General features: G+C 46.7%; 1 protein-coding gene across 4 annotated transcripts in view; it reads left to right on the forward strand.

The window, feature by feature from the left end:
• LOC118774243 (signal-induced proliferation-associated 1-like protein 3) overlaps positions 1–18,052 on the forward strand; it is a 48,720-nt gene extending 30,668 nt beyond the window's left edge. For 2 of the 4 annotated variants that reach the window (XM_036523436.1, XM_036523435.1), the window contains exons 10-23: positions 157–431; positions 6,515–6,751; positions 7,166–7,306; positions 9,142–9,260; positions 10,327–10,451; positions 10,893–11,320; positions 12,194–12,385; positions 12,680–12,839; positions 13,085–13,361; positions 13,516–13,665; positions 14,255–14,378; positions 14,663–14,744; positions 15,284–15,436; positions 15,912–18,052. In XM_036523436.1, coding sequence (XP_036379329.1) covers positions 157–431; positions 6,515–6,751; positions 7,166–7,306; positions 9,142–9,260; positions 10,327–10,451; positions 10,893–11,320; positions 12,194–12,385; positions 12,680–12,839; positions 13,085–13,361; positions 13,516–13,665; positions 14,255–14,378; positions 14,663–14,744; positions 15,284–15,430 — 2,457 coding nt within the window. In that variant the 3' untranslated portion in view covers positions 15,431–15,436; positions 15,912–18,052. The remainder of the gene's footprint in view (positions 1–156; positions 432–6,514; positions 6,752–7,165; positions 7,307–9,141; positions 9,261–10,326; positions 10,452–10,892; positions 11,321–12,193; positions 12,386–12,679; positions 12,840–13,084; positions 13,362–13,515; positions 13,666–14,254; positions 14,379–14,662; positions 14,745–15,283; positions 15,437–15,911) is intronic. The other 2 variants (XM_036523438.1, XM_036523437.1) reach the window with 2 other exon arrangements.
• Positions 18,053–19,294: the final 1,242 nt, after the last annotated feature.

The following is a 19,294-nucleotide window of genomic DNA, read 5'->3' on the forward strand; positions in this document are numbered from 1 at the left end:
GAAAATGAGCCCTTCTCCACAGTGGGAGCTCTTAGGTGTGGCGTATTTGTTAACGGTCACTTTGGCTGAGGGTTATCTTCAGCGGCACTGCACAGCGCTGCAGGTGGAGTCTCCGCCGGGTGGGGTCACCTGTAACGGCGTGTAACCCTGCGGCAGGCGCTGACGGTGGGCTGCGAGACGGCGGAGATGACGCTGCGGCGGAACGGGCTCGGGCAGCTGGGCTTCCACGTGCGGCTGGACGGCACGGTGGCGGAGGTGGAGGAGTACGGCTTCGCCTGGCAGGCTGGCCTGCGGCAGGGCAGCCGGCTGGTGGAGATCTGCAAGGTGGCGGCCGTCACGCTGTCCCACGAGCAGATGATCGACCTGCTGCGCACCTCCGTCACCGTCAAGGTAGTCATCATCCCGCCCTACGAGACGGGCGGCGCGCGCAGGTGAGGGGGCGAGGCGGGGTGTGTGTGTGTGTGTGTGTGTGTGCGCGCACGTGCATGTGTGTGACAGGCTCCCTCAGACTCAGGGGCTTGTCATGCTGCCCTCTGTAGGTGATTCCCTGTATTGCTTTTTCCCATCTTTCATTCCGCATCATAAATCTATATGTTTTTTTTTTTTTTTTTTTTGAGAGCACCAGAGGTCAGGTCAGTGTAAAAGCAGGTCTGGGCCCTGTGTGTGGTGTATGTGTGTGTACGTGTGTGTTTGCAATGCTGGTTGGGGCATAAGGTAGGAAATAAAAGTGGCCAGATTTGTTGGGAGTGTGTGAGTTAGTATTATTGTAGTATTATTTAGTACAAAATAATATAGTATTATTTTAGTATTATATTTGTACTAGCCCATATGGACACATGTTTCTTTCTGGAGAGGAGAGGGAGAGTGTATGTACTGTATATGAATGCATGAGGGTATTAATGTATAAAATCACATGTGCGTACACACAGTGCAGCGGATCTGGAGCAATCACTAATTAGACCTTTGCGTTTTTTCCCCTCCTCTTTGTGGAGAGTGCCAGAGAGACAGATTGCAGGAGATTAAGGCCCAGAAAATGGAGGGGAGGAAAAGAAAATGGAATTAAAAAATGGCAATTAATTAAAAATGCATCCTCCGTGAGAGTGAGGAAGAGAGAGAATGAAAGTGAGAGAGACAGCGAGAGGCAGGTGTGAAAGAGGTGAGAGAAAGAAGAGAGAGAGCTTTGCGAAAGATGATGTTCGGCTCAGATGGCGAGACATGTCAGAACACCTCCCGCAGTAGGTGTGTGAAGTGAACTGAGGAGGTGAGGTGAGGGAGAGAATCTTTCCCTCCTTTTCTCACCCCTCTCTCATGGTAGAGGAGGGGGGAAGGGAGGGGGAGGGAGGGAGAGGGAGAGAGAGGGAAAGAGAGAGATAGATGTGTGATTGTGGTCCAGAGCTCCTGGGCGGTCCAGCTGTCCGACAGCCCAGCACCATGGCACAGACCCTAGGGCCAGGCACCCGCATCTCTGTCCTGAAAGCTCACCACTGTGGAGAGGGACAGACGCACAAAGACAGATCACACTCTGCTCGCGAAGGCTGACAGAGAGCCAAGCGTGGAGCAGAGAGAGAGACAGAGAGGCACCTCTTAGCACCTCATTTCATTACTGTGTCTGTGTGTTTCGGTAAGTCCCTCTCATTTCCCACCAGATCAGATCGTGCCGTGAAGCGCTGTGCAGCGATGTGTGTGTCTCTGTGCTGGGTTCTCTTTTTAAGCTGTGATTATTGAAAAGTTTGTTTTCTTTAAAACTGTTCCTGGAGGAGATCGTGTCTGTTGAGTTCACGCCTGATCGTTCTTGAAAATCACTCTATCGCCTCAGACTACAGCAGTGGGATTATGTACCGTTTCCATGTGTGAGTAATGAAGGTGTGATAGATTCTATTATAAAAATGTTTATATAAAATATGGAGGGCTTTGTTTTTGAGTATGCACTGTAGGAATGTTGTAAGAATGTTGTGGGCTGTTTCATACTGCTGTGTGCTTCTGCCCTTCACTATAGTGATAATGTGACTATGAGCATGGAGTTTGTTGAAGTTTCCTCTTGGTATGTCAGGTTGTAGTTATATGGACCAATATCATGTCGTGTTTCTCAATTACTTCACTGGAGAGATTTATTCTAAGATATCCATTATGGGTCATTCAGCATTCAACAAATCAATAGTCATCCTCAAGAAGTATTACTCAACTTTTATTCACACTGGGTTGCACAATTATTGTTCAGACGTCTTTACATGAAACATTTTCATCATTTTTTTGCCCTCTGGGGTAAAATCTGGTGGGGTGAATGCATGTGTGACCCCACATTTTCATGTATATGGATAAATATGTCAGTCAGGTCAGACGTGGTCACTGTGATGTTTGGCTCTGTGTCCTTGGCAAGGCTACAGATGCCACTGTTCACTCCTGTATGTTATTTGTCTTTATTGCATGTTATTACTGACTCGCTGTGTTAGCTAAGATATAGATGCACTCTGCTGTCGGTACATTAAGATGTGGATTCTCTGCATATCCGCTTTGTCGGGGTGCTTGCCTTTCTCTGACAGTTACATTGTGTGACATCAGAGTGTGGGAGGGAAGCGAGGGGTAGGGCGCGGGGTGTACTTCCTGCCCAGCATGTGAAGTCCAGCATTTGAATGGAAAACCGACTTTTACATTTTAAAGATGGGCAAGTGATCTCTGCTGTTTTGGGCATTTAGATACATATGTGAACATACCATACAATCTACTGTGTAAAAGTATCCCTACACTAATTAAACCTGAATTGTTTTCAAGTGACACTCATTGACTCATCACTCATGATTGCAGACTTGGTGTTTTAGGGGTGTAAAATTGCTCATGCAAAGTAGAACTGGGTGTTTAATTCAAAGCTATGGTTTTGTCCTGCGAATGCTGGGATTACAGGTTGAGTTGCTGACTGGGTTAATGGCTTGTCGAGGCTGATGGGAGACCAAGCCAAGCGCAGCAGCCAGATTGTCAGACCTCTTTGGCCTTGAGTGCTGGGAAATGCTGGGAATTCAGCTGTGTTTTGGAATGTACTGGAACGACCTTGTTTGCGCGAGTACAATTGTGTAGTTTTGGTCAGTCTCCGTGCCTCTGAGCACAGACACACTCCTCTCTGGCACTTACCGGCTTCTGCCCTGGTTCTCCACCCAGCTGAAAAGACATCGCTGAAAGCGTGTGGGCAGTCCCGGCCAGGTGATTGAAAGGGTCCAAATCACCCACTTACTATAATGTGATTGGTTTCATGAAAGCTGGCAGACCCAAAGGTCAGGGCCAGGTTTAAAAAGACAGTCTGCACTGACACCAACAGGAGCTGCTGTAACTACACAGTACCCTGTCCCAACTTTCAGTAGTCATCCAGTGACTCCATATGCCATATCACCACTTCTCCTCTTTCTGCACTGTAATTTGATCCTAATGCCTTGACTGATAGGTCCAGATTCTGTTCTCTGTTATTGGAATGAATGCTCTAATCAATGATGTGCCCTGGTACTGTACTTGATGACTGGCATTGATGCCATAATGTGTGACTGCTGCTGATTCTGTACTCAGTGGCTGATACTAATGCTGTACTAAGTGATTTGTCCTGATGCCGTACTAAGCGACTGTAATGGGTGTTTTACTCAGTAACAGGTCTTGATGCAGTACTAAGTGATTGTAATAGATGCTGTACTCAGTGACTGTAATGGATGCTGTACTCGGTGCCTGGTCCTGATTCCGTTGTCTGGGTCTGTAGGGGGCAGTGTTGTCCCACATGCGGGCGCAGCTAGGAGAGTTCGGCAGGAGTTCTGCTGCAGGTCCAGCTGCTTCTCCAGCACAGCACACCTGCTGAATCCCCTCCGCTTCCTCGGGTAGTCAGATCCCACATGTATGCTTCTGCCAGTGTCTGCACGGGAATCTGCTTCCTGGGGTCTTTTGTACTAGTTTTTTATGTAGTCAGTGTATTCATCATTTGTGTTCCTTGTTCTTGGTTTTCATGTATTTTAAATGGAGTATGATGCAGCTTTTACAGACACAGCTGTATACACTGTTTAATGCGAAAACACTGAACTACAGTTTTGTGTAACACAAAGGGGACAGAGCTGTTAAAGAACAGCATGGCTCTGCCAAGCACAGTATAGATACTGCACAGTAGACCACAACAGGCCCTCTTCTTCAGGAACTGATATGTGGCGCATTGCTTTGTCTATAAATTCAGCTGTTCTCATACTATCTGATTTGATGGAAATTTCTACCAATTGCTTTGTGTTGCTTTCTTAGAGTAGCAAAGTGACTGCTCTAAGCAGTTACATTGCTAATTTGTCGACTTGAGCGACCAGCCTTTCTGGAGGTAGGGGTTAACTGAGATGGTACAGATCAGGCTGGCATTAAAATATTTCTTTTTCCATTTTTGTCCTTTTTGTAGAAGTGACTGCAATGTTGCAGAAAAATTTTGGGAACATTGTGCAAATATTAGCTGGGAGAGGACCTGCCTGTGTGTGTCTGACCTTTTGTCTCCCCTCAGATGAAAGAGGGATACCTGGCTACACCTGTGAACATAGTCATGTTCTCTGTCTGTGACCTCAAACCCACAGGCAACAGACTTACTCTCGACTCTGATTGGCCGATTGGATCCAGGCACGTCCAGCTTCCAAATTTGCCCAAATTTAGAAATTGTAACGTGGTGGAGTGGGGTGCTTCAAGTTCATAGTGCTTCTGCACCACATCCAGCCTTTTCATGTGTGAAAGCAATGGTAAGCTGATCCGGGGTCAGTCCTGAAGGGCACGGATGGGCTGATTCCCCTCGACTGGCTGGTTCACAGTCAGTCCCTCGCTGCTCCGTTTGGCTCCTTCCATTGCTTAGCACTGCAGTCTGATTTCAGATATTATTCCCTGCAATTAGAGCATGAAATCCATTTTCCTGTCTTTATTTATGGCCTGGGACAGGGGCGTTTTGCTGCCCAGCCCTGATTTAGCCCAGGGCTTCTGCTCCTTAAATATGTAGGGTGCAGCAGGCCAATTTTGGGCCAGGCTGGTGGGGTCCCGGACTGAAAACGTGTCCATACAAAGTATGGTGCATTCACGTCAACCACTTTCAGTGTTTGCCAGCAAACCTGACGTAATGGTTACTATTACCCAGCCAAACTGTGTGATACATTGATGTATTTACATATTTGCATTTACAGTTTAAATACAGACCAACATAGATTGCTGTGGGTCAATTAGTGGATGACCTCTGTACCTTTTATTTCATAAATTTTAATAATCTTTTTACTATTTGTAGGTAGTGTTACCGTTTGCCACCATTCGAAACCATGTACTATGGGATAGGCCTCTTTAGTACTATACATTTTTGAGCTCTGGTGTTTTGTGCTCTGTAGCTTACAGTCTGTAGCCGGAATTAGTATCTCATTTTTATAGGAGGTTTTTAGGAAACCGTAAAATGTAAAGGCCCTGGTAGACTGCGGCAGTCTTGCCGCGTTTCACATGACTAATGCGATAACAACGTTGTACAAAACACGTCTGGATCGTGTATTCACTTGTGCAAAGTTCTTGAAGGAGAGTGGGGATTGGCCAGTGTTTAGCCTGACTTGGCCTTGGCGGCAGACGAACACAGTGAAGGCTGTTTTCTTCTTGAAAATGAATATTTTGATTTGGGTTTTACTGCTCATTCCTCAGAGGTACAAGCGTAACATTGTTTGCCTCCGACAGAGCCACCCGGGCCAGAATTGCAGGCATGTGGAATCTTCATGCCTTCAACACAAGGCAGCGGACTTGCATATCTGAAGAACACCAACCCGGCTGTCAGATATAACTCTTACTTGTGAGCTGACTCATAATAAACAATACAAAAGGAGTCTTGTTTGGTCATCTTGATTGCTTGCTGTCTCACCAGGCCTGGAACTGTGACTGTAAACAGTTTTCTCCTTTTAGATCCAGCAAGTATCCTGTGAGAACCCAGTTACTGTCACCAGTCTTTTCTAGTAGCAGCAGCGGCAGTAAGAGCTGTGGTATACATAAGCTTCTATACCTTCTGAATTATGTGGTCACTAGGAAGTTTGTCTCCCTTGACAAGTTGAAAAAATTCCACCCCATGTTGAGGATGTTGATTGATGGTTGGCATGACAGGTAAAGAAAGAATGAGACCACAAAACCAAAAAAAAAGTTAGGAGACATTACCTCAATTAGGAGAGGGTGGCTGTGGGTGATTCCTCACATTGTTTGTTTCTCTTTAATGTTTGCATGCTTTTTAGATGTAAATTGAGGGTGATTTGAAAAACATGCCATAAAATTAGTTTCACAATATCTGATTGTGTGCCTGTGTTTAAGGTCTACGTGTTGCTATCCACTATATTTCTAAAAAATGGGATATACTTATCAGTTTCAGATTTGTGTCAAGGTCCTCGAGGGTCCTTTCGACTCTGTGCATGGGTGTATGTGTGTACGTAAATGCTGTATGTGTGTGTGTGTGTGTGTGTGTGTGTGTGTGTGTGTGTGTGTGTGTGTGTGTGTATCTAACCGTGTGCGTGTTTTGCAGGGGCTGCACTGAGGAATATGAAATGAAAACTGCGGAGCAAAAACCTGAACCGGTCGTTGCCGGCTACCTTACCCCTCACCGCCCCCCAGCCTGGCGCAGGGACCGCCCCCCGGGCTCACAAAATGAGCCTCTGCCTCATCGGCCGAGCCCCATGGGGCCCCATCAGCCTCTGACCCGAACCCACAAGTCCCCGGTGCCTGTCCCATACAGAGAGGTCCAGCACACCTTCAATAAGAGGTGAGTGAGTGTTGCTGGGGCCACGCCCTGCGTTCTCTCAGAGTGCTGTTCACTGATTCCCTCAGGACAATGACTGCTCTGTTCTCTTAAACCGCAGCTTCATCTGTTACAACTTTAAGGCAGTTGTGGAACTATTTAACCTCAAAAAATACAAATAAAGAGATGAATAGACTTCCCCCATGTGCTGTGATAAATATCTCTTGTTGGCAGTCATTAGACAAACAGCAGGATTTTGGATGTGCTGGAGTCCACAGACAGGGCTTAGGTCATGCTGCATTTCTTTCTCTCTCTCTCTCTCTCTCTCTCTCTCTAATGACAGTTTCTCTCTCTGTCTCTGTCCCTGTGTCCTGCTCTCCCTCTCTCTCTCTGTCTTTCTGGCATGCCCTAATGACAGACTCTCTCCTGCCCCAACAGGCCAGTGAGCTTCCCTGAGAACCACTACAACCTGTGTCCAGTAGGGGGCGACAGAGTGATGCCCTTCCGAAGCCCGTCTGGCAGTTTCTCGACCCCAGGCTCAAGTGGGCCCTTTGTGCAGTACAAGCCCTCACCCGACAGGTAAGGATCAGATTAGAACATACCTGAAACAGAGACCGTTGTCAGTCGTTATCATCATTTCAGCTAGAAAGGTGGCCTTCTATCTGCTTATCATTATTATTATCTGAGTAATAAGCCCTCTTTGGGGTTTCCAACAGAAATGACCTCAATGGCCCCGAGTCCTTGTCAGCGTTGGCTTGTGTACAGTCTAATCACAATCTGAATAATCTCTCATATGGCTGTACATTAAATGGCCAAATTTGGACCATTTTGCATTGTCGTCATCCTTTTTTTAGAATTTTCCTGCCATTCTGTTAAATGTCATACTGATTATACAAGTAAAATACACATCAATATTATATGTTTGAAAAAATTTCACATGTCAGTTGAAACTATGAGGTACGGTTAGGGTTATGTGGATGATTGTGTGGCTAATAGCAGGTGCCAGTGCAGTAAACTGTGGCTTTAGGTAATGGCTTGAAGGAGCTGAGAAATCTGTTTAAGACATACTGCGTAAAGCTGAAGATAAACGTGCTCTTACTGTACCGTTCGTATGTTGCTCAGTCGTTATGAGAGCAAGCTTTTGGTCAGATCCGTCTACGTAACAGTGTTAAATCTAAACCCTTCAGCCTTTTGCTAGGTTACCTATGTAGGCTCTGAATGAGAGCCACATAATGTCGTAAGAAGTTTTGGAGGAGCTTTTCGGTATTTACTGCGTGACGTTATTTGATCTCACTTGCTACGCTTTGACCTAGTTGAGGAGCTCCCTGCCACACAACTGGAAGTCTGCTTGTACGTAATGGCGCAGCTGGTCTACTCTTTTGTGCCCATGGCTTCATCTCTCCAGTGAAAGAAGTCTGGCTTAACAGGATTAACATGCCGTGAACAGTATTGAAAGGGGTGGCAAGAAAACAGGAAATCGTAAGATGTTAAAAAATGGGACAAGTACAGACTGTTCCCCCTCTGCTCCCACTGTTGTGCATGCACGCCCATGAATTTGTTCTTTTCCAAAAAAAAAAAAAAAAAAATGCAGAAACTGTCACATTTCGTATCGTGAAGAGTCACGTCTCCAGGGATACTGCCAGCGGCTTCTTAGATTGCTTTGTAGTCAGGTGCACTGGAGGCACAGCATCAAACAGTTATAATATGACAGGGAATTAGGGAGAGGCCCTAAAAGCCTGGAGACCCCACCACCCTCACCTTCACCACAATTCTTTAAGGTTGATTTGTGAATGGGCTCTGCCCCACAGTGCGCGATGCTTCTATCATGTTGCCTGTGACGACAGAACATGGTGTGTCTTCAGATGGCCTCACATAATGTACTGATATCCTTGTGCCTGGTAACCATCTGCTAGGAGTGACAGACAAGCACAAGCAGCAGTTGCGTGAAGGGAAAAGCAGTCAGTTGGTATGTGCGTCTGTCACTCGTGGTCCCCTGCTCCAGTTTGTACATGGCACTACTAGCGGAAGAGGCCATTTCAGCCACAGATGCACTGTGTGCTAAAGACAGGCTAACTATGATCCATTCTATGATAGGATGCCAGGCCATAAGAGTAGTGCTTTGGTGTGTTTGGGCTCCAGCCCAGGTATACGTATATATGTACAGTATATGTGTGTGTATTTTTTGTATGAGCCCAATAATCATGTTGTCTGTGAGCATTGACAAAAATATGACAAAATTGTGCCTTTTATGCCTGTGGGTGAAGTGAGAGAGAAGATGTGGTTGATATGGGTGTATGTATTTGGTGACTTTGATGATGGTTGATCAATGCTGTGTCTGCTTTATTGTATGCAGCCTAATAGCACCTGCCTCTCTGACCATCCATCTCAGCTGTCTGTGCTGTTTGACTTGCCAGGTACGATGTCAGACAGCGTCCACTGCTGCCCTACGACCCGCACCTCAGCCTGGATATGACGTCAAGTGGAGAGTCTGGGTTCATCAGCCAGGACAGCACCATGGAGAGGTGCAAGACAGGTACCCGAGCCCGCCTCCCGTATGCATGCCTGCACCCAGACACTCTGAAATTTAAAGTAACAGATTCAACAGGAACGGTATACACATACGCCCACATGTGCATTTGCACATTTGTCACTGCTTTTATGCAGTGTACCGTCATACCACAGATACCTGCAGTGTACTCGCTCACAAGCCTGATTGTACCAGAATACTTAAAGGTGTTCGCTGCTAACACGCACATGTGGGCTATGTTCATACACACCTGTATCATACCGGTTTATGATGTGATGTTGCGCATTGACACAGGGGGACAGACAGGTCCCACATATTGCACATGAACAATTTGGTGCAGAATTATTTCTTTTTTTCCCCATCTATACTGGGCCTGTTCCGAATGAATAACTGAATGCATCATACTGCTGCTTTTTGAGTTTCTGTCGGTAGCTACTACTGCCCCCTGGTGGTGGAAAGCCACCGAGCCACACATTCGTCTTTGTCAGAGTGATCACAGTGTTTAGAGATCAGGCCTGGAGAGACTATGATATCAGAGCAGGAGAGCATGTGGTGTCATTAGGGGTCTGTTTTATCCGAACACTCTGAAAGGAACTTGGTTGCATTTCATCTTCAGCCTAACCAGCACTAGTAGACGTGGAGGCTATTTTCCCATGTGGGGAGATGTATTTGTGTGGCGTGTTTGTTATCGTATATTGTGTAACCTCTGCAGGTTAATGTAATTGAAGCATCAGTGTGTCGGTGCAGTAAGTCCTTAAGCCTCTTTGGTCCTAGCTGGGGTCTGTAACAGGTTTCATCTGAATCAGCTTCATCGCACAGATCTTTAATCCTGTTTTTTCTCCTGCGCTTCTGTGTTTGTTTCTGTCTGCTCTGTGTGCCGGTCCCCTGTGCATGTGTGCGCTCTGGTGTCTGTCTGTCTTTTTGCCCCGGTGTCTGTCTGTCTGTCTGATCGTCTGTCTGATCGTCTGCGTTTGGCTGTGTTCTTGATTTCTGTTTCTCTGTCTTTGTCCATTTCTCGGCGCTCATCCGCTTCTCTGTGTTTGTCCGTCTCTTTCTCTGCTCATGTGCTCAGAGCCCCTTTGGCACATTCCTGGCACCTCACGGATGCCCACGGTGGGTGGAGGTGGGGGCGTGGTGCAGAAAAGATTTCACCGGCAGGACGTCCCGGGAAAAGACTCCCCCAGCAGGAGTGTGAAGGTGAGAAAAAAGCCGAAGCACGCAGAAACATGCTGTGGTTTGTGGCCCATCTGCGTAGCGTAGCGTTCACTGGTTCAGTGAATTCATTCGGGCAGACAGACCCGAATCAAATAGTTCATTACACCCAGCGTTCCTAGGCGAAATCTGCCACGCTGACCTCAGTGTGAGAGGCTCTTCCTGTGTGTCAGGAGAAACTTTAATGTTAATGCAAAGATCTAAGCTAGTGAACATGGCATATGCCCTGGATAGGGGGTCAGAGCCCATATGCTGATCAATGGAGGCTGTGTATTTAGTGACTGGAAACTAGGAAGGTTGGGTTCTACAGGGAATTGATGCTTACTACTGAATCATGGCCCGTGTGACTTGTGTGATCAGGACTCTTATTTTTTCTGTGCTGTTTTTCTGTGTGTGTGTGTGTGTGTTTATTTTTCTCTCTCTCAGGGTGAGCCGCCGTACTCCAGTCACTCCAGCAGTAACACTCTCTCCAGCAACGCCTCCAGCAGCCACAGCGATGAGCGCTGGTTCGACGGGGCTGGGCCCGGCGGGGGGGCGGGACCAATCGCCGCGTCAGAGCTGGACACCGACCCGCTCAGCAAAAGGGGCTCCGGCGACAGCGGAATCGAAGCGGCCACCCTCTACACCCCCAGCCCCAACTCCAGGGGAGGCAACCCAGAGTACACCCACGCCTGGAACTCCCAGAAGCCTTTGCACGGCACATACAGCGGACCCCCGGATATGGGCAGCTCAAGCGGGGACATGCGCCGGACAGAGTCGTCCCGCTCCGGACCCACCCCCACCCGCCAGAACAAGGGGTATAACACTCGCACCTTCCCCTTGCCCAGCACCCCTTCTGATGCCCTTAAAGCCAGGTGAGAGAGAGCTGGAGAGGAAGAGACGTCCAGATCCTCATTCAGCTGCTGGTGGTCAGTTGAGAAGCAGCTCTTATTTAAGGCAGTTAGATTTTAGGTGTAAATCGCAGCTGACTAAGAGGCAGCATAACGCAGTGGATCATGACATCATAAGGAGCACTGATTATCCACACAGCTCTGTGACTGGTGGTGTCAGTGTGAGCTCAAGTCATGTGAGGCATTTTGGCAGTGGCCAGTAATCTGTGGTGAAGATTAAGTGAGCTCTCACCCCGTTCCCCCCAGCAGACCCTACCGACACCTCGCGCACGCACGCACGCACGCACACACGCACGCTAATCTTCACAGAGGGAATGGCAGGAATTTGTTGCAAGCAGTGGGTGCAGCTGTGACCCTCAAACCTCCATCCCACCCCCTGTTCCCCCCTGAGACCAGGGTCTGAGCCCACTGCAGACAGTCCCACCCCCTAGGGGGATGAGATTAATGGGACAGTGTCTGAAATGTGGATGCTCACAATCCCCCCAATCCCAGTACTGCCCTGTCCTCCCTCTCCCCTCTGTCAGTGTCACCAGGGGATACAGGGACACGCAGGGACATGCAGCATTTATCCACCGAGAGGCAGACACACTGGAGGAAGGGGGGAGTTCTGTATGTGGATGTAGGAGGGAGAGAATGCTGAAAAAATGGAGGGAAGTACCAAAGAAGTTGTGAAGCAGCACAGAATAAATTTGCGCCGTAGCGGCAATGTGATGATGGTTCTCTCTTGGCAATGGCCAGTCTGTGTGAGAGTCTTCTGTGAACTGAACAGCAAGCTAGTTCGTTAAGCATTCATGAAGTGTGTGTGCGTGTGTGTGTGTGCTCTCGCGTTGGCAACAGAGCCTGCTACACACCTCAAGGGTTCAAGACGTCATCGGTGGACAACTCGCATGCAGGGAGAACCGCTGCAGTACTGCCAAACTCGAGCTCGATCCGCCCCAACTCCGCCCCAAAATCTGTCTACTGCCAGAGAAAGCACAGCTCCTGGCAACAGCACGAGGATGGCGGCTCTGACAGCAACAGCAGCAGCCAGTGAGTTTGTCTCTGTGTGTGTGTGTGTGTGTGTGTTGGGGGGGTGTGTAGATGTATACCTGTTTCTTTATACTGTACTCAGTACTCTTTACCAGAAGATAAAGCTGTTTATCAATGTTTACATTATTGATAGCAGGAGTGGATCTGGAGAGGGGTATGTGGGTCGAATGAAGCCCACATGTGTTTGTGTTCGTGTTATGTGTTCAGGCCGGCAGATGAAGCCTGTGTGTGTGTGTTCAGTGTGTTTGCATGTGTTCAGGCAGGTGGTTGAAACCTGTGTCTGTGTGTGTTCAGACAGGTGGATGTAAACTCCAAAAACGTGTTCGGTCAGCCCCGCCTACGCGCCTCGCTGCGAGACCTGCGCTCCCCACGCCGACCGCAGAAGAGCACCATCGAGGACGACCTCAAGAAGCTTATCATTATGGACAACCCGGAGACGCCTCACAGAGAGGCTGTGAGTCACAAGCCTGCTGTCTCTCACACACTCACTCTTACAGCATTCGCTCTGTCTCTCTCACACACACACACGCTGTCACAGAGAGCCAAATGGCTGCCACATGTCTGGGTGTTGTACTTAATACCTGTAACTGCCGTTCTGCCCACTCCCAAAGAGGCAAGATTCTTTACATTACTCCCAAACCTCAGTGTTATATAGAGAAGGAGTGTTCCTAATTGTGCCAGCCCCCCCTCGTCCCCCAGGAGTCCCCCCGGCAGTCCCACCAGCTGCCCCCCCGGCAGGCTCTTCATCGCACCTTCTCGGACGAGAGCCTCTGTAGCGGCCGGCGGGACGCCAGCTTCTCCGATGGCCTGCTGTATGACACCCTGGCCACGCCCAACGACCTCCTCTTCACCAACACCCTTCCCACCCGCCGACCCGCCCATGGCGCCCAGTTGCCCAATAAGAAGGGTGAGCCTGTCCTCCACCTGCCGTTGGCGGAGCCCGGAAGTTTTCTGACTTCTTTTCCCCAGCCTCAAGGTGCTTTTGCATTTGGAGCTATACACATACGTTTTAGATGTGTCTAAAGTAGACATGTTTTGACTGTTAGTTATTTAGTTAGTTAGTTAGAGGCTTGTAGGCACTGAGATGAGTGAATGCTGACAGGGTTATTCCCTTATCTCCTGCCCTGCAGCCCCTATATCTGCCTCAGAGCTGTCCCTGACGGAGATACGGGACAAGGTGGTGCCCCTGAGGTGCATCGACCCAGGCCTCATGCCCCTCCCTGACGCGTCCTGTGGGCTGGAGTGGGCCAGCCTGGTCAATGCTGCCAAGGCCTATGAGGGTAAGAGTATGTGTGTGTATACACGTGTGTGTGGTGTGTATGTGTGTGGAGTGTGGACTGTGGGTGTGTGTGTACATGTGTGTGTTTTAAAGGTCATACATAGACACACACTCAGCACTCATCCCATGATACTTGTTGGAAATTAGGCGGGATAAGTGTCATTATCCAGCTCACAGTAGCATTTGCCGTACTCTCTCGCACACACACTCTTACTGTCACTCATTTTCTTCTCCATCACATAGTGAAAATAGTCTCTCTCTCTTTCTCTCTCTCTTTCTCTTCTTCTTCCCTTAGCTCTCAATTGTAAAGGCTATTGTGTAGAAAGTAACGCTCCCCCCTTGTGGTGGTGGAGGGATCCTCCGTGGATTCCATAAGACAGTATCTGTCATTGACTGACTAAATTTAACAAGTCAGAACATTTTACTCTGGAGAATGAAGTGTTATGACTTGATCTAGAACAGCTGATGACAGCACATAACTCCACCCATCCTATAGGTAATGAATCCCCGGTCCTTTTACTAGGATTTGTCAGCTAATTGAGATGATGATGGTCTGACTGTCTGTCTGTCTGTCTGTCTGTCTGTTTCAGTCCAGAGGACAGTATCTCTCTACTCCCTCAGCGACCAGGGAACAGGGGCAGATATGCGACAGACCATCAACGCAGTCCACGCCCACACCCCCCAAACGTCACGCACCCCTGCCAACATTAGCAGGTACTGAATCAACACCTCCTTCACTCAGGTGTTACTTTTGCTGTACCCTTGAGCAAGCTACTGCTAGAGCTCCCCCCTGTGGATAACTGTGACACTGCATATCGTTCCTAATGTGCCACATTCATTAAGAGTACCATGCCGTTTGTGTGTCGGAGCTCTGCGCGGTCCAGCTGCACAGTTTTGTGACAAAAGTCACCTCTGTGCTGAGGTGATTGCAGTGTTTTTTTAATGCTTACGCTGCATGCCATTGTGGAAATGTTGAACGTGTTCATGTGCGCTTGTAGTGGTGAGGTTCCTAATGACCTGTCGGGACGGCTTTACCACCTGGAGGTGATGCTGAAACAGCTAAATAAGGACCTGGAGAAGGTGAGTGTGAGCTCTCCCCAGCCTTGTTTATGCTGAGGAGCCACTAAAGCTCTGAAACTAGAGGGCAGAACTAAGAAGCATCTCTTCACACTGCATCTTGGCTCCCCAACCTAGTCATAGCGCTGAAATCGTGCCTTTTGTTGTGTATGACCTTGTGATGGTAGTTGAACTTTTGATTACAGTAGCACTTATTCTGTGTTGAGTGTGGCTTTGGTTGTTGTAGCACCATGTGATGGACTGACACACTTTCAAATATACTTTTTTATATAATATAATATATATATAAAATATATAAAATATAAAATATACATTTTCTCTATTTATTGTCGTTTATTTGGCCTTGTTATATACCCTTTTGTACTTTCGCAAACTTTTACTTTTGTAATCTACTCTGGGTAAGAGGGTCTGCCAAGTAACCGAATGTAAATGTAATCTCTGTGTTTGACACTAGAGTGCAGGGCAGCAGTACAGCCCTCATGTCATCCTGGAGGTCTGACACTAGAGGGCAGCACTCTCTGACCCTTCTCTCTGCTCCTCAGGAGAAGCAGGACAAAGTAGCCCTGTTGGCAGAGGTGGCTAACCTCCGGGAGAACAACCAGCGGCTGCAGGAGGAGTCGCAATCAGCCAGCGAGCAGCTGCGCAATCTCAGCCAGCTGTTCAACGGTGCCTCCACAGACAAGAAGTAAATAAAGGTAAGGGGGAGGAGTCACAGGGAGGAATATGACCAGGTCAGAGAGTCAGTGGAACTGCCAGAGTGTTTGGAAAAGCACTGCTCTTAAGTACAATTGTAAATGTAGTGATGATATATTACCACCAAAAAATACAATGATATGTGCAATAATGCAAAGCATAGAGGGTAAGAGAGGAACTGAAAATACAAAGAACAAGACAGAAAGGAAGAGTAAGGGTAAAGGAAAGAGAGAGAGGAGGAGAAGGAGCAGAGTTAAAGTAAGAACAGAAGATGGAAGGCTATGATTATGACAAAGCCACCTGAGTGAAACAGAGAGCCGGGTGTATGTATGGTGAGGAATGAGGTGTTCGGAGTGACCGTGTGAGAGTGTTGTGTGAGAAATAGGGCAAGAGTTTTATGATTGACAGGGTGAGGTGGAAGATAACACAGGTATGTTCTTTGATCACTGATGCCCCTCTCCTGTCTCTCCATGTCAGAAAGTCCCACATGCAGACTACAAGGCCAGGACCCCCCAGCCCCACCCAGATAAAGCTGCTAGAGGCAGGAGGGGTCCAGGAGGGACTGTGCAGAGAGGGGAGGGTGGAGAGACAGCTCTGGCCCAAGAGGACGTCCTGACACGCACCCCTCTACCCCTCACCAGGCCAGTCCCTCACCCCAGGGTCAGTCTCACTTCAGCCAAGGGGATCCCAAATCTCAGACCAGGCCGACCAACAGAGACTGCTCAGCTCACCAAGAGACGCAGGCAGAGAAAAGTCCCCTCGGGCTTTGAGATTAACAGGAAGGAAATGACAGAGCGAAGCCAGTCTCTAACCGAAACGGGCTGAATGGGGACCAGATATAAAGTGCAAATATATTTTTATAATTCTTGGGTCGAGTCGTAAAATGCTTATGAAGACAAAATCTCTGAAGACTTCTGTGATCTGGTTCAGCCCTTGTTCATTCTGTGTTTTGTTTAGTTATTTCTGTTCCTTTATTTCTTTAGCAGAAAAGTCTTAGCAGCACTCAGACGGTATCATTTGATATGTGTGCTGCATTGCCCTACGAGGGGCCTGATAGCGGAAAGCACTGATCTACCAATGCAGTCTTGTCTATTACTTGTTTTAGTTGTGCAATGCCTAAGTGGTACTGTGGATCGAGGCATCATTACAGTGTAGCAATATTCCCAAACATACACATCACAAGTGTGGTAAAAACACAAGGCTGACAATGAAAGTTCACATCTTCAGCGTGCTGGAAGAAGTAATTACTTCTGCAAAATAAAGGCTCTGCAAAAATGTATGCAGTACTTGTGCAGAACTCTGAAGTGAATATCAGTTTCCTGCTTTCTGACATCTTATATTGGTACATCTCATTGGTGGAGACTGGTTTAAAGGTACATGAGTTACCTGGATGCAGGGCATTTTTTATGTACAGAAAAGAGCCGACACCTTCAGCTGGGTCATTTTTTATTCTTGAGTGGCTCCGCATGTAACGTTGAACCAATGGGAAAGTGCATTAGACGCTGAGGGTCCAGGGGCCTCTGCCCTGCGCTCAGACCTGTGGGCCAATCCCTGTCTCTGCTCCACACCCTCTCATCCAGGTGTGTGCAGCACAGGTACACATAGCCGCAGTGTAGCATCTCATCTCACAGAAGTCTGCCGAGAAATATGAATCCCCTCCCAAATCCAGTCCAAATAGCCTGAAGTATTTCATTTTATGTGTTATTAATGTGCACAGGGACATGTTGGAGGGGCATGGGAGACAGAGGTACGGAGAGCTCCACCTATCTGTTGTTGTGCTCAAGTCTTAAGCTCCTCCATGTCGTTCTCAAGTCCCAGGAGGAATAACATACGGGCATTTGGCTTATGGAGTTTGCGCTTGACTTTTCTACCACTGCTGTTCTGGACACACTGCCATTAGTGCCACCCCCTAGGTACTGTAACTGCTGTCATGGTAACAGCGCAGCTGGAATATTGTGGTGGTTGACATGAGCAATTTAGCAGCTTACCTGAAGTGCGGGATGAAAAAAAAAAAAGAACACTAAAACATACTGTGATTGTTTTACAAAGTTTTGATCACCGCATATGTCTTAACTTTTTAAAAGAATTTTTATTTTTATGCATCATATTTTTATGCATTATTTTTTTAGTTTAAGCTAAATCCTACAAGAAGAAAATAATAATAGTCGCTGCAGGTTGATACATTGCTGTCACTCATGCAAAAGTCAGAAGCGTTTAGTTTATGGTAATTAAAAAAAAAAAAGTACGGTCAAATTGTATGTGAAATTTTTAGTGTAATATTTTGATAATTTATTTTTTGAAAAGCAAACAGACTGTAAATGCAGAAGGTACGGTTTAGGGTTTTCCTGTCTCATTCTGTTTGTGTTCAGATTGCACTCTGATCTGCTCCTGTAGCTCCCTTCCTTCTGCTGTATACTCGGGGTCCGGCGTGATGCTGGGGTCCTGTTATGTAAATGAAAATTGACAGCTGATCTTTTCTTAGAAGCACCTGGGGATGTACTCTCAATGTTTGTACATTACACAGTGTAAATTATGTTTCCATCATTTTATAAGTAAATGTATATTGAAAAGAAAAAAATCCTTCGTATAGAGAGATCTATATCTTATTTAATTCTCATGGCAGGTTTTTATCATTACTCCACTTGTAACTGGATTAGTTTTTTATTTTTTTGTATATTGTTGTTTTTTCCATCAATCGTTTGCTCTGTGGGTCTGTGTGGGGAGAAATAAATGTTGATTATAATTTGTTGTTAGCTTATGTTCTTTTTTTTCCCTGAATATCCGCTAACAATTTCTTTTTCTTCCTTGTTTTACGATGGACTGTGTGCTTGCATGATAGTGGGTGCCTTAGCTATGTGCTGTATGCGTGTCTTCAGTAAGCCTGCAGTTGTTCAGTAGTAATGAATGAGTAGTGAGTAATGAATTACTGTATGGAGCACAGTGCAGTGTGTCTGTGTTGCTAGTCTAAGTGTATGCCCAGTGCCTGCATCAACCATCACTTCAGAACTTGAGTGAAGACAAAACACAGACTTTAGCATTTGCTCTTCCTTAAGGCCACGACCCCCTGCCTCTTTTTTCCCTAGCATGTTTGTTTGACAGTTCACATCTGTGTGGGAGCACAGAACTCGCCATAGCCCCATCTATAGCTATGGCTGACATACAGATGGCTCTATCTTACTGCAGCTGCTCTCACTTTAACAGGTGCTCACATTATGTCCTTGACAAAGTGGGATGCACAGAAAAGTGCTGGTGCTTGCATTTCCCACTATGTGAGGTAGGGGTTGCTGTATGAGGTGGTCCTGCTTATAGGCTTTGCTTGTTTTGTAATAAATAATAGGAAGGTTTGTTAGTAGATGGCTAACCTTTCACATTCTGTGACTGAAGCAGCCTGTGCTAATCTAAGTAACTCATTCACCACAAGATGACCAGTGTACAAAAAAATCACACTCCCAAAATATTTGCTATTTTGAAGTTTTATTAAATGTAAAACAAGAACAGATTAACTTCATACAAAAATGTGTATGAAATACATTCACTCACGATGAGCAGAGCTCATGGGAAAGGTGGTCTGTTAAAACAATTGGAAAAGTTCTAATCTATTTTGACACATCAAATCAAAAACAACAGAATGCATATGCAACAATGTATAATTAAACTGTAATGTTGCCTGGACAAATCAAATTTCATTGTCATGACTAATATTAATTCAGCAAGTATAAATAGATAATAAATAGTACTACAGCTATGGTTGATATAGATCCACTGAGTACAATCATAGCTGGCATATTAAATAATTATTATATTAAATATTACATCAGTTCATTAGCAGATAAATTAAGACAACAGTGTAAAAATAGTAG

Source organism: Megalops cyprinoides, chromosome 3 (genome assembly GCF_013368585.1).
Source record: "Megalops cyprinoides isolate fMegCyp1 chromosome 3, fMegCyp1.pri, whole genome shotgun sequence".
In the NCBI taxonomy this organism is placed as follows: Eukaryota; Metazoa; Chordata; class Actinopteri; order Elopiformes; family Megalopidae; genus Megalops; species Megalops cyprinoides.